This window comes from Mustela nigripes, chromosome 16 (assembly GCF_022355385.1).
Source record: "Mustela nigripes isolate SB6536 chromosome 16, MUSNIG.SB6536, whole genome shotgun sequence".
Taxonomy (NCBI): domain Eukaryota; kingdom Metazoa; phylum Chordata; class Mammalia; order Carnivora; family Mustelidae; genus Mustela; species Mustela nigripes.
This window is the reverse complement of record NC_081572.1, coordinates 12,489,555-12,505,208: the sequence shown is the minus strand read 5'-3', so window position 1 is coordinate 12,505,208 and position 15,654 is coordinate 12,489,555. Positions and strand designations below refer to the sequence as shown.

General features: G+C 46.9%; 1 protein-coding gene across 1 annotated transcript in view; it reads right to left on the bottom strand.

Moving 5' to 3' along the window:
- The window catches only part of PRKCA (protein kinase C alpha), a 386,027-nt gene that overhangs the window by 225,485 nt on the left and 144,888 nt on the right, over positions 1-15,654 (bottom strand). Inside the window, exon 3 of the mRNA XM_059379464.1 lies at positions 9,754-9,836. Within this exon, the coding sequence (XP_059235447.1) occupies positions 9,754-9,836 (83 nt within the window). The remainder of the gene's footprint in view (positions 1-9,753; positions 9,837-15,654) is intronic.

Here is a 15,654-nt window from a genome sequence, read left to right as displayed (position 1 = left end):
GGATGAAAATTGAAATGTGAAATGAGCAATGATTAGAACGGACCTTCCCACCGTCCATCGCACCTCCTGCTAATACTCGCCACCATGACTGTTCCCTCACAGCTTCTGGTACGACGTGATAGAAACAGCTGCCAGAGGAGCTACTCCCCCACTTGTCTCATAGGTCCCAGCCACTCTCAAAGGCATATACAGAATTCCTAGTAAGTGAGCTCCTTTGATTTTGTTTTTGGCCCTTGGTCTCACTGTAAATAAACAGATGTGGCAATGATAACAACGCAAGCTAGATAATCCTCTGCAAATCTTCCTCTCCTGGCCAGGGAAATGCACTTCTCTTTTTGTCCACAGGAGACAGAGTCTCCTGCTAGAAATTCATTAAACAGAAAACAGCCAAGGTGAGGAAGGCAGCTAATTGAATGGGACTCCTACTTCAGCCTGTGGAAAGGAGTGACTCACGAAAATCCAGGAACAAGCCTCAGGCATGAGCCAAAAAGCTCTCTGGGCTGGCTTTCAGCTTAGAGGAAAGCCACTTAGAACCAATCTTTCCAGAAACCCAGGGTCCTGGAAAGTACTACCTTCTGCCTTCTTGAGGAAAACCCAAACAATCGACAAACTGCTCTAGGCTCTCAGGGCATCCCGCCAGCCCCCGTGCTGGGTCTCCACTAGCTCACCTTGCTGGTCTCACCCGTGAATGCGTTTACTGTTACACTATCGGAGGAACTTATTTCCAATTTCTCTTATCATTTTAAGATTTCTCAGTCACCCTGACTCCAGATTCTAATCACAAAGAAAGAGAATTTTTCCCTGGCAGAAAACCTGCCCTTCGGGGCACCTGGGTGGCTCAGTGGGTTAAGCCTCTGCCTTCAGCTCAGGTCATGATCTCAGGGTCCTGGGATGGAGCCCTGCATGGGGAAATCTCGGCTCAGCAGGGAGCCTGCTTCCCCTCTCTCTCTGCCTACTTGTGATCTCTGTCAAATAAATAAATAAATAAATAAGGAGGAAAAAAAAGAATAGCTGCCCGTCAAGTGGCTTTGTTCTTTAGCCCACTTGATTTTGAGGAAAGAGAACAGGTTTGGAAATAGAGGCTTGACCCAAAGCTTATGAATTGTTTTCTACTGGATTAACCAACACTGAGCTTTGACTTTCACACATAGACAATAGGATTCATGTATGCCTAGTGTATTTACGTATGTTATCCACTGAAGTAATCACCTGAATAATGCTTATTCATGTGCATGACTTTCTACTAAGAATAAGCTCTTTGAAGACAAGGACTGTCTTTTAACCTTTGCACCGCACAGTAGGCGCAATAATAAATATCCAAGCAGCATTTAATGACGGCATACAGCGAATACATACCAAGGACCAGAAATACGAGGTACTAAATATACATTGGGAGATACCACGAAGACGTCATTACTCATATAGCAGAATTTCTAGCTCTGGGCTTCCAATGATTTCAGCGCCAGTAGTAGGCTCCTTAGACATAACTGCCAACCACAGTTCTCAGGAACAGGTTCATTTGGTGGTTTGTAAATCATGAACTGTCTGATAGTACTAAATCCTTGTACGGGTCAAGAAAAATAAATATAGAAGCCATCACACCAGTTTGTATCCTAAGCAGTCAAAAGCTCTATGGCTCAGGTCCACCATTTCCCAAACTCACAATAGTTAAGACAATGATCTGCAATGGTTTGTGAGAAGCAGGAAAGTCCATTGAGTATGTTTCTTCCATCCCCCTCCTGTGCTGCCCTAATAATGCTGATGAAATACCCATTCCTAGGTCTTGGGGAGACTCATGAGCAGTCCATGGATAGCTAAAGCCGAGTAATTCAACCCCAGATATGTACAACTAATGGTCCAATTAGGTGATTGGACCTTCTTCCACTTATTCTGGTTCAAGAGATCTCTTTCAGTACCCATTCTGTGTCAGGCTCTGTACAGAACTCTTGTTTTTCAAAGGAAAAGACACAGGACGTATCCACGAAGGATCTGCGTTGTAGGCATGATTGGGAAGCAGGGCAACAATTTCTTCTTCTTCTTTTTTTTTTAAACAAACATGGGTGTTAGGTAGAAGTGCCATTAAAAGGCTACACGGTGGTTCCTATATGCTTCACACACACAAGTCTCCTTCAAACCTGAGGTCTAGAAACAGTCTGTAACTCTCCAAGAAAATACTCTTTTAACCTTATCAGCTTATCTTTTTGGACCCAAAACTGGACCATCCACCCGAATTACTTCCCCTTGTGTAGACCTGGCTCCACGGAACTTGGCTGCGTCCCCAACCAATGTCCCCACACTCTCAAAGGCTGACAATTTGCCCAGAGTGAAGATTTTGAGAAGAATGTGCTACTGGCCTTACACGTCATTCCAAGAGTGGAGTTCCAAAGATGTTTGAGCAGAGGCAACTGAAATCTCTGGATTAAGTTGAAAAGCCCCCGGGGGGGGGGGGGGGGGACTCCCCTGAACCAGGCATAACCGTGACCCAATGAAATGTGAGGCACTACTACCTCCCTCTCCTCAGGGGCCAAACCTGGGTAGCTACAGACAATGGATGTGCCATCACCCAGCTGTCTCCTTTAGTGCATCCGAACTGCGGAAGCAGGGCTTTGAGGCTATTTTTAATTCCCGGCTAAATTAATTTGGCGCAAAAGTAGCAGGAGTCCCTTCCCTTGGAGGAAATACTTCTGTTACTGTGAATCTGGTACATAAAATAATCCACCCACTGAAGAGCAGAATTAGCACGGGAGCTTTTTGTTGGGTTTGTTTCCCTGAAATAACTTCTTTTTAAGGTTCCCTGTGGCATCACAGCACGTGAAGAATGGCACCGGTGGGTGAGGGCAGAGGGGGGGTTCGGGACCCCGCAAAGGCTCCCTCCCAGCTTTCTCCAGAGGGGATCCCACCGGGCCACACACAACACTGCAGGTCTCCCTCGCCAGCCTTCTTTTTACACGTCCTCTTCCAAAAGCGTGTCACCTGAGTTTATGTGCCACTGGAGAGCAGCGTTTGGCAAGACAGAGAACTCCCTGAAACCAGCAAGAGAAATGCACGAATACTGGTCTTACTAGTTTGTAAAAGAATTTGGAAAAGAAATAAATCTTAAAAATCTTTAAAAAACCTCTCCAGGAAGCCTTGCCTCCATCTTCTATGAGGCACTTTCTCTCTCCCACACTTAAAAACTCCACAAGCATTTCAGGTCATTTAGGGCAGTGACCCTACGCAGTCTTACAGTATCATCATTGGAATGCTCAGCTCATCTTTTCGATTAGGGAGGATGCACCAGGACAGCAAGAATTGTCTCCACCTCCGTATCTTCCCAGCATGAAGCCCTCGGAAGTATTCAGCGATGGGATGCCACGGAGTGCTGCAAACAGCTCTAATGACCACCAAGTTCAACTTCCATGTTGATAAATAGAAAATCCAGGATTTTTAGTGACTTGATAGGGCAGGATTCCCCCATTCCCACCCCAGAACTCTTTTGACCTCGCTGGGCTGAATTTTAAACGCAACTTCTTAAGCCCTTGTACCTTTTTACAAATCTCCCTTTGTCAGGTCGGGAATAGGAAAGTGTTTCGGGTGTGACGGGGTCTGCTCACAAAATTGCCTTATTTCCGTATTAAATGTAAAAGCCCACTTTGAGAAAATAGACTGGCTAATTACATTTTTAGGCTGACTTTAAATGTTTTGAGTTTGGTTACAGATGAAGTCCTGAGATGCCGCATTTTAAACAATTCAGCCGCCTTTTTCATTAGCTCCGTTTCTAAGACACCGGAAAGAACTCAAAGTCGCCATCATGAAGAGCGAGTCATTTTGTACCTGGACCTCTGCGCCCCCATCCCATCCCAAGGTCCAGCCCCGCACCAGGTATCACTTTTGGCTTTGTGGCTGTTTGTCTAACCGTTTCCAGGTCCACTCTAGCGATCTACGGAATCTCCTCCAATGTCTCAGTTTCCCCATCTTTGCAGACCTGAAGATGTACTCTGATCGGAAGCCAGCCCCCTGCCCTTCAGGCAAGTTGATTTCTTCATTTACGCCCTTCCAAACATTCTGGAAGGCACCCGCTAACTCATGATGCTGTCTGTGTCCTCTCCCAGGTGAGGTACGCTGATGTTTCTAAATCACCCAAATGCTGTTGGATTGCATGGCTCAGACCGAAAAAGTACCAGGTATCCCAGGTACAGTGTCTCCCCCAGACAGGCAGGGACACTGGTAAAAAGGCTCCAGGCAAATAAAGACAAACCAAAGGAAACCAGAGTGGGGAGGGGCGCGGAAGCCTTTGAACAGGTCCGCCCCTTCCCCTCTTCGTCAATGCTCACTGATGCCGTACACGGAGCAAAAATTCCAAAGATTGTGTTTACAGTGCTGCCTAGCGTTTATGTGGTCTCAGACCTATCCCATAAAGACTTTTCTCTCGCTACTTTACCTATGGAAAGGGTGTGTGGGTTCTTTGTTGGGAGAGTGCAGGGCAGGACTGAGACTGGGAGGAATGTCTGAAACGGGTCCTCACAGTTTTCTCTCCCTTACGGCACGGCACACACAGAAAACACTAAGTACTGGAGGAAAATGAACGCACACCCACATGCACCCGGGAAGCTCCGAGCACCCCGGGGCCCTCCAGCAGGGCGGGCGGCAGGGACAGACGGCATTTGAGCGGAGCCGGTTCGAACGAGCAGGAAGCATTCCGGACTGAAGGACAAAGCAGCTGGGCAGCTGAAATTTTAGAAGGTGAAGGTCAAGAGTCTGAGGAAGTCTGCCCTCTAGGACCCAGCCCACCCCATCTTGGTGGCCAGAGCCACCAGGAGAAAAACCTCAGCTCAGGGGATCAGTGGCAGCTGACGAGGCAAAAGCATGGTCGTTTCTTTCCAAGAGCAAAAATCACCCCCCAAAGGCAAGGCTTGTCCATGTCCTAGTCCATGCCTTAATGGGGGACCGAGGGGGTGGCAGGAGGAGGTTTGTGGTTTCTCAACATGGGCCGGTTTTATCTCTTTGTGGTCCTGCAAGATCTTAGACATGGGGGTGAGATGCTGGGCAGAGCGCCAAGCTGTTTTCTGAGACTGCACAAATCCTGCACTGACTCCAAGTGCCTTTCCAACACCGACTCTCCCCTTTTCCTCTCTTCTCTCCTTGCTGAGCACCGGGGCTGCACCTGAAGTCTCAGAAATGCCTGGCTTTCATCGCCAGACCTGCTGGTAGGGAGGGTCTGGCATCCCGGCCCAGCCTTGGTGGGGAGGTGGGTGGTGCTGGGAGAGGGGTCCTTCCATGCCTCTGTGGAGCCCAGACACCCCTTCTAATCCCCAAGGCTCCCGACATGTCTGCATCCTTTCAAGGAGCCTACTCCTTGAGTCTTGAAGATGGTCTCTGTTCAAAAGAATTAGTGGTGATGCAACATGGGGGCTTAAGTGGGGAGAAGAATCAATGAAACAAGATGGGATTGGGAGGGAGACAAACCATAAGTGACTCTTAATCTTACAAAACAAACTGAGGGTTGCTGGGGGGAGTGGGGTTGGGAGAAGGGGGGGTGGGGTTATGGTCATTGGGGAGGGTATGTGCTATGGTGAGTGCTGTGAAGTGTGTAAACCTGGCGATTCACAGACCTGTACCCCTGGGGATAAAAATACATGTTTATATATTTAAAAAAAAAATTTTTTTTTTAAATCACACCTCCATTAAAAAAAAAAAAAAAAAAGAATTGTTAACTATTTCTCTCTGGTTCCTGGAATCTGGGCAGTGCTAACGTCACCCTTTCCAGTGCCTGTTCTTTCATCCTGAAGAGGTAATCCGGTATCCGTGCACCCCCCAGGGTCTGCCCCTGCTTGGTCCCTGTGTGGGGAGGCCCCGGAGTCTGTAGGGCCAGCCTCGTTAAGCAGCACATGAACCGTGTGCCTTGTAAGCACTTGCCATGTAGGAAACAAACCTTCATCGAGAAACTTTAAGATTTTTCAGGGGAAAAGATGCTTAAGGGTTTTTTTTTCTTAAGCTGTATTTTGTGTTTGTATTTGTGTCCATTCCATTAAGTGGCCTTTCCCATGCCCTTTAGCACTTTTGTAAATGTCTGAATGGAACTTTGAAGGATTACACCAAGGTAGTAGCTAGCAATGTCTCCACTGACAGCACGACCTGGCCACGGCACCCCCTCTTTCCTCTCATGGCCTTGAGTCAACCACAAACCTCTTGGACCCTCAAGGGCCAAGTCACTGTGCCGCCGGATCATTTACATCTTTCTTCTATGGGCTTCGGTTTCCTAATCCATAAAGTAAAGCTAACCTAGAGAATTCTTTAACACCCTTTCCAACTCTCTAATTCTAGGACTTTAAGGCGTATTCAAGAAAAGATAAAATAAGGAAATTCTACCATCTCATCTCAGCACTGTGTCCTGACACCTTTGTGCTTTCCGGTTACCCCCCTGCTGCATTTGAGTCTGGGCAGCTTGGGATTTGTGCAATAAATAAATCACCCTGCCCTCAGACAGCCCTGGCTGCAGGAAGCCCTCATCGTCGACCTGTGGATGCCAACAACCAAGACGCGAATTTTCTCTTTGGAAGAGAATGTGCAGACTGCTCAAGTACTTTTCTCCCCCTCATATTTAAAAAAAAAAAAAAAAAAAAATCTCTTATCTTCACTTCTGCAGATATTAAAAGGTGAAACTGAGCATTTCCGGCAGATCAACACAACACGGGGGACGGGGGGTGGGTGGGGACAGAGCTCGGATGAGCATATCAGATCACAGGTGTGTGTCCCGTTTATCATATGACCAACAGACCGGCACTAAGGCTTCCTGCCTGGCTTGGGGACCTAGGAGTATGGTGGCCTCCTAATAATCATCAAAGCAGGGTAAGAACTTAACAGACATTAGCGAATCTGTAGCAGGCACCAACCAAGACTCCCCGCGTAAACAAGACAGTCCTGCGCAAGCGGGGATGTATATGAACTCTGCGTAGTCACCAAAGCTTTCAGATTTCATGACATAAGCAGAGAGCTGGCCTACAGCCCTTCTAGGAAATTTTAAAACAGCATCACTCTGTCTTCCTCCTACTTCTCTGCCGGCTCCTCCTTGGTCCCCCTCCCAGCCAATCTACTCGAGTTCTCTTCTGGGTCCTAATCTCTTGTCTTCTCATTCCATCTACCCCCATCTCTAGGCAAGATGAGCTCCACGCCCAAAGCTTAAAACTAACCAAGAACAGAGGAACCTGCATCCTCAGAAGGATGCACTGTACTTCCCAGCTCCGCACCTGCATTCACAGACAACTGTCTTCTCAGTGTGCAACTTCTCAAACTGCACGTGTCTGAAGGGAAGCCCTCGATCTGTCCTATCCCACACCTTCAAATACAGCCTCCCGCCGTGGTCTTGATGGCCTCCTTCCATTCTTGGGTTTCAGACTGAAGCCCGAGAGTTTTCCCTCCACATCTCCATCTCCCTGTATGCCCCACCAACGGCCGAGAGCTGCTGATTCAGCTCCTAAATTTATCTCAAATGAGTTCCCTGTGCCCATCCCTATTGCTGCCACCTCCCTCGAGCCCTCATCACCTTGCTCTCTGGACCGATACTTCATCCTTTGCTTGGTTCTCCCCATCTTCCCCATCCATGAGGCCCCCTTCCTAACCTGGTCCATCTCCCATAAGGAAACCAGGGAAGCCCTTATACCATGCAAACAGGACCAACATTTTTCCTAATTTAAAGCCCTTCTCTGGATCCTTATTGTTCTTAAGATTGTGTTCAAAATCCTCAACTGCCTGATGAACAGCTTCTTCTTTTTCTCTCCCACACTGAATTTCCCATTTCAGCACTTTCTCACTTGCTTTCCCCTTCGCCTAAAATGGTCTTTCACGGGGCTCCTCATGCCCCACTGCGCACGCGCGAGCGCACACACACATCCCCCTTGTGCATGACTATCTCCTATATGGTCCCACAGCTTGGTTTAATGCCATTCCTTGGGGAAGCCTCTGACCACCTAGAGTAGGTCCTTGGGTAAACACAGTCAGAGAACCTCTACCCTATTTTAATGAGTGATATCTTCCATGTCTACCTTCCCCCATATTAAGTACTTAATAACAAGTAACTGGGGTACATGGATGGCTCAGTCAAGTGTCCAACTCATAATTTTGGCTCAAGTCATGAACTTTGGGTCATGAGATCAAGCCATGCATCAGACTCTACACTCAGTGGCGAGTCTGCTTGAGATTCTCTTACCCCCCTGCCTCTACTTCCACTCCCCTGTGCATGTATATGGGTGCCCTCTGGTTTTCAAATAAACGAAACTTTAAAATGAATAGATAGATAGCACTTAACCAAAAGAAAGAAGAAGTGGAAAGAGGGAGAGAGGCGGGGCAACAGCTACACTCCTACCGGCCCCCTGCCCCACCCCATCTGGAGGATTTGGCTCCTGCTGGAGCCAAAATGGGAGAATAGAAGAATGGGTTTAGGAAAATGAGCAAAATGGCCAAAGAAACATCATGTGATACTCGAGGCCAACTTTCAGGAAAGCTGGTACTCTTCATCTGCATCTATTTTTACCTCTAAGATGCCCCAAATGGAGACAATAATCCAGAAAGAAGGGGAATGTGCAAGGGCCAGATGGAGTACACTACTGTTTTGTAGGCAGGTGGGTCGTTCACGGACATGGGCTTTCTGGTCCCTGCAGACAGAGAACAGGATGATCTCTGAGGCTCTGGGGCTCTGGCTCTGTGGGCCAGGGGTGGCTCTGAGCCCAAGGTTCCCACTCTGTGTGGCTTCCACGAGTACCTTCAACAAAACACAGCATGTTTCCACGTGCTTAGGGCGCACTGGTCCATTCCTTCATTACATGTGCTAAAAACCACGCACATCTGAGCCCCTCAGAGCTCACCATGAGTAGGCCCTCTTCAGAAAAGGGAAGAATTCAGTCCTGTCTGCCCAGACAGAGCTGCTTTGAAATCTGTGTTTCCTGATGGGAACAAGAACCAGAGGTAGGAACCACACTCGGAGCACGTAATTTAAGTATTAGTGACTGAAATGATCCAGCAAAAGCAACTCAGAATAGAAAGGTTTCCTCTTCCAGTCCTCCTCTGCAAAAATTTTTTTTTCCCGCTGTTAAAATATTTTCCACGTAACAACCCAATTTTCCGCTCAATGTATTTTAGATATTGGGATTTCCCGTGCCTGACTCCCACTCTCCTTTGCGGATCCTACTTTCCAGTAAACAAGAGATGTAAGAGAGATGCTCGCTAGAGACAGGCAGAATTAGGGCACAAATAAAATTATGTGTTCACACATGGGCAGCTTCATAGATCAGTTGTTCAGTGGAACAGATGCTAAATTATTTAAATCAACAGCAGCATTTGTAATCCATAATGAAAAGGCAGGAAGGATCTCATGGAAGTGAACTAGGAGGAGGTAGTTACATTGGCCCAAAGTAAGGACGGACCTCTTAGTCCACACACCGTTAGGGTGGACAGTAAAGGGTGATTTACGTTTGTTGGGAAATTTGTCAACATTTCCGGAAAAGAACCACACCGTGTTTGTGAAAGCTCCTGCTGTAAAATTGGTGAGGTTAGTCCTCACACGGATACCCACAGTGGAAGGGTAAAAGCTACGAAATTCTTCTCCTGCCAGGGCTCCAAAGGACTAGAGATGTGTTCATCAGTACGAGCTGACGTTACGCAGGGCTCACGGACAAGTCTTCCCATCGCGAGTGTGTGCCCCAACAGCTGGGCCGGCATTCAAAACGGCGAAGTCAGAGATCTACATTAACAGCAGGTAACAGTTTCCAGACTACTTACATCGGTGTCGGGTCCCTTATCCGCACCCGGACAAGAAAAAGTGACAAACTCATGGCACCTCTTGTGAACCACAAAACAGCAAACTGGTGGAGAGAAAAGAAAACTAAAATTAGTAATTTAATACACAGGCTGTGTTTTTCCAAAACGAGGCTCTAGGTCCCTCTAGACGTCAGCTTGATTTCACTATAGACAGAGTCTCTAACAGCAATCAGAAGGCATTGTATGCGAGACTCGGCAACATTTGGTATTTATTGAACTTAGAGATAATAGAACCATAAAATGTCAGGCCTGACAGGGCCCAAGGAGACCCAAACCCTGGTTCCTATTCTCTAAAGTTGAGGGGATCGGACAGTGATTGTTAAGATACTTGCCCAAGATATAAACCGGAAATCAAAACTTAAACTACTTTGCACAGTCCTATGCCAAACGCATGCATATAAAGGGGGAAAAGAAAAAAATAACAGATCATACGTAGAGTGACATCCATGTGTGTTATAGAACTTTCTCAGCAGGATTCTGAATTCAAAGAACTCATTAAGACACAAACCCAGAGAGTGCCAGGGGGGCCCAGTCGGTGAAGCATCTGCCTTAACCTCAGGTCATGATCCCACGGTCTTGGGACTGAGCCCCACATCAGGCTTCCTGCTCAGTGGGGAGTCTGCTTCCCCTCCCTCTCTGCTCCTCCCCTTGCTCATGCTCTCTCTCCCTCTTGTCTGCTCTCATTCTATCTCAAATAAATAAATTCTTAAAAAAAAAAAAACCCAATCTATAAAAAACAGCCCTTTGAAACAAAAAAGGGGAAAAAAAGGCAAACACCGTCACACGTTCCTGCACGTGCACGCTTGCCATAAAGACTATCACCAGTTGAGGGACGGCCCCACAGATCTACCACAGAGCAAATATTTCCCAAGTTCAATGCGGTTTTGATAAATATTCAGGATGGGTCAATAAAAGAATTGTTATAGAAATTAATAAGTAATCCCCTAAGAGGTTCTGTGGATGGTATAATGTGGAGGATCCAAAAAAAAGATAAACGACCTGGTTAGTCCTTCCTCGAGAGCTTGGAGTCTCTAACGGTATGATCAACTACTCCACTGCTCTTTGTTGAACAACGTGTTGAAAGATATCACACCATAAATAGTGGGTGAGCCCTAAGTCGTTGCCGCAGAAGGAACAGAACTCCCCAGAATCGGGGCTCTTTTCTCCCCCTCCCTACAATGAGACCACAATTCCTGGCACATGTGGCCATAGACAAGCCAACTGAAGACGGTCAGTTGTTCCAGGAAGGGGGAGAAGGTGGCAGGTTTATGGCAATCCCAGGAGGAGAACAAGTCCCAAGCCTCGTGCAAGGAAACCACATAGAGGGACCAAGTGGCCACGAAGACACTCAGGATGTTTTTGATGAGCGTCGGCAGCCACGTAAGATTTGAACAAGAGTAACGTGGACAAAAACGGTGCTTTAGAAGGGCTAATGGTGGCAACAGGAAGAACTGAATGGACGAGATCTGGGCCAGGAGGCCCAATTAGAAGCCTCTTGCCCGAATGAAAGTAATGGCCCTTCATTATTCAGTCTGCTAAGAAATGAAAACAACAGATGCCGGCGAAATTGCCAAAGAACAGACCTGACTTTCCAAGGGACCAAAGCTACTGCTGAGTGTCTTATTATGTGTCATTTGGATGGGTCCCTTCACAGTCCGTACGGAGTCTTCATGACGCGATGTAATATGCGTCAACACCTACATTGTATCAAACACAAAATATCGTTTCCCCTTTCCTTCCGCTGTGTCCTAAGCCACTGACAGGAGGAAAAAAAGATGTAAGAGACGATGCCAAGATTTATACATGGGAGACAGGGAAATGAATACCTGAAAGGAATTACATATATATTTAAAATATACATATTACGTGTGTGTGTGTGTGTGTGTGTATGTGTGTGTGTTTTAGATAGATGAAATAACCAGAGCATGAAGATGTGGGTATGCCCTGTCAGGGTAGTGGATAACGGACAGTTGTTTTTTTTATGAAATAGCTTTTTTTTTTTAAAGGTGGTCATAATACAGTATCAGTATAAAAATATTAAAAAAAAGTACATGAGGGCACCTGGGTGGCTCAGTGGGTGAAAGCCTCTGCCTTCGGCTCAGGTCATGATCTCAGGGTCCTAGGATGGAGCCTCCCATCGGGCTCTCTGCTCAGCAGGGAGCCTGCTTCCCCTTCTCTCTCTGCCTGCGTCTCTGCCTACTTGTGATCTCTGTCTGTCAAATAAATAAATAAAATCTTAAAAAAAAAAAAATATGTGGGCCCGGAATGAGCAAGTGGCCTTGGACATAGGAGGGGACCATACACAGGAAGCTGACAACAGAAGAGGTCTTGAAAAGCATCCTTTTGGGAGCAGAGGTGCCCGACGGAAGGGTTCTTCGTGGCCGCCTGCCCTTCCCACCGTGACATCTGCCCACCGCGGGGGCAGGAGAGGACAGTGAAGCCAGGGACAGCCAGCTCCCAGGCTGCCCCAGCAGGCCCAAGACTCCACGAAGGGCAGCACTTAGCTCCTCCAAGCCCTCAGAACAGCTTTTTCCACAATGTTCCTGCTAAAAGCATCCCCAGGGCAACCCTCCCTAAGGATGGGCGGGTGGTGAAGCGGAACCCAGATGGCACAAACCCATCTCATCGGCTCATTCTCCCCAGGCACGAAGTCACCGCTCACTCACTGGAATCAGAAAGCGAAATTATGCAAGGAAAAGGGTCACAGGAGCTTGATTTCTCCCTCACAATTGATCATGGATTTGGGGTTTAGAAGAGAAGACGAGCATTCGGATTCCCTTACTTAATCGTTCGACATACGGGGCTTGGGTGGGGGGGGGGGTTAGTTCAGGTGAACATTTATGAAACCTGTATTTATCAAATCCATTTGGATGGCTTTTTTGTACCACTCCTTTCTATTCCCATCTACCAGTCCATGCTATTATAAATCTCAACCTGCCAAATATTTCTTCCGTATCCTCAAAAATAAAAAGAAAAAAGAAAAAAGTCTTATATCCAATTTTATCCCAAGAGGCCCTCACTATGCAGTATAATTTGCAAGCGCAGTTAAAAAAGTCTCATCTACCCCCAAAATTACTTCCTCCTAGCCTACCTTAGCTGCCTCTCCTCCTTCCTGCCTTACACATGAAAGTCCCATCTAGAAAGGTCTAGATTCACCCAACAGCAGGTGGAGAAATGGATCCGCTGAGAGCTGGTCATGCATGTGAGCTACCTGGAAGATAAAGGCCTTGTAAGGCTTGCTCCGAGACTTAAGATTCAGAATGGACGAGGAAGAAGAAACAACCCATGCCTAGGTGAGTAATAAGCAAGGAGAGAAAGCCCAGTTACCCCCTCCTCCTGTCCCTCTCCCACTCCCACCCCAGGGGCAGAGAAGAGGAGCCGAGTGGTGGCAGCCTCGGGCTACACACAGCGTTGGTCTGGGAAAGGCCGCCCCGGGAAGATGAGCAAAGGTCAGAGATTCCAAAATGATGGCTGGTGGGCCTTGACCTTGGGTTTCAAGTTCCTAACTAAACTGCGTAATGCATATTTTGTAAGATAATATAATGCAAACATTTGAGAAGTCTTGCTCGGGTAGCCGAAGAATGAGGAACAGACTGAATGTATCGGGTTGACCTGGAGATGGTCCGCATAGAATTTCCCCAGGCTAAAAATCAGGAGCGGTTTTTATTGATTAATTCTAAAGGTCTTCATCTCACCATGCTGTATGGAGCCAGGGGAGCTGGGGAGAGCTGGAGACCAGGCAGCTCTGTCACACCGTGTGGATCTCACACATATTGGTCTGACCTTGGCAGGCGGGAAATGGAGACACGCATCACGGAAGGGTCCTCCCGCTCCATGGTGTGTCCTGGAGCTGGACCCTTGGTGATTAAACAAGAATTTGCTTAAGCAAGCACAGGCTGGCCAAACAGAGATGAGGCCCCATTTTCCAAGACTTTGGGGGCATGTTTGCTTATATAACCAAATGACAGGTTTTAAAATATGAAGCTATCCTGTAGCTTAGAGTCACCGAGTAAATCTTCATTCAATTGTTTTCTAAGCACAAAATTGTTTTCCTCTAATCCTCTATGTGATACGCTCATGCCGCCCAACAAGGGATGGAGGACACATGAAATGCACAAAGCACACGAAGCGAATGATGCAGGAAGACTAAAATAAAATAAAATAAAATATAAAGCCCGGAGGCTTGGTCAAATAAGGAGTCTTCACGTTACCTGGCTTTAAAATGGAGGGGGTTTCATCGACTGATCCGAATCACACACTCATCTTACTTATGGAAGGAAACTGAATGGAAATTAAGGAGACTGTTCACCGTCTGTCAGAAATAGATTTCCAAGACAGAATAAGAGTCACCTACGTTTGGGTCAAGAATTCGTCATGGTTTCTGAAACACAGGTTGCGTGGGGATGCCGCCGGGTCCACGGACGTTAGCAGCGGTTCTCAGTCATGCTCGTTAAAGTGAACAGAACCCAACAAAGAATAATCTGAAAGTCAAATGCTCTGTGTGAGAGAAACACTCCCTTCTGACACTGTACCCCCATGAATTTGATCAGAATTAACTATAATGGTCTTGGCTCATTAGACCCCCCCGGAGGAACAGGAGAGGGCTTGATTTCGGCGCCAAAAGTCATCACGCAGACAGATGCCTTGGGGTTCTTGGTACTAGGCAGTGTTCTCCAGAGTGAGTTCGGGCAAGTGGCAAGCCCAGAGACGTTTTCTGTGTTTCATTTAAGCAGAGCTTTTTTTTTTAAAAAAAAAAAAAAAAAAAAAGTGAGCTGATGAAGGAATGAAGGAATGAGCTTCAGCTCCTGCTTCCTGCTTGTCAAGGCAAACTTCTCCTCATGAATGCCCCCGACACGAATCACACGTAAATCAAGGAGGTGCGGGCGGCTGCTCTGACAAGAGAGAAAATTCTGACTGAAGGTGATTAGTCACCACCTCATACCCACTAGGAAGACTATTAAGAAAACAAAACAAAGGGGCGCCTGGGTGGCTCAGTGGGTTAAGCCGCTACCTTTGGCTCAGGTCATGATCTCAGGGTCCTGGGATCGAGTCCCACATCAGGCTCTCTGCTCAGCGGGGAGCCTGCTTCCCTTCCTCTCTCTCTGCCTGCCTCTCTGCCTACTTGTGATCTCTCTCTGTCAAATAAATAAGTAAAATCTTTTAAAAAAAGAAAACAAAACAAAGTATGACACAGAGGATGAGGAGAAACTGGCCATCCCTGGGGAGACCAGAAGACGGTATAAAAAGTGAACACAGAACTGCCCTTTGATCGGACAATCCCACTGCTGGGTCTCAAACAGATACTTGCGCACCCAGGTTCACAGCAGCAGCATCGATAATAATTAAAGGTGGAAACAACTTAAATGTCCATCAACGGATGAACAGATAAAATGTGATATATCCATCCGATGGGTTATTTGGCCTTAAAAGGGAAAAATTCTGACACATGCTACGACATGGACCCTGAGAACCTTGTGCTAACAGAAAGCAGCCAAATACAAAAGGACAGATGCTGTCTGGTTCTGCTTATATGATGTACCTAGAAGAGTCAAACCCAGACACAGAAGGTAAAACAGAGGCTGAGGCGCCGGGAGGAGTGGGGCATCAGCACTGAAAGGGTAGAGTTCTATTTGGGAAGATAGAGAGTTCTGGAGATTGAAGGTGGTGACAGTTGCACAAGGTGCCCCAAAATGGTCATAATGGTAAGTTTCAGGATAGGAAGATTTTACAATAAAGTTTTGTTCATCAACCTGGGATGATATTTCTGAAATCATAAATGAGACAAAGCCTTTAGTCCTGTTTCCGAGAATTTTCTGTGGTTTTTGTTATTGAAATCAACAAAGACTTACTTGCTTCCATCAC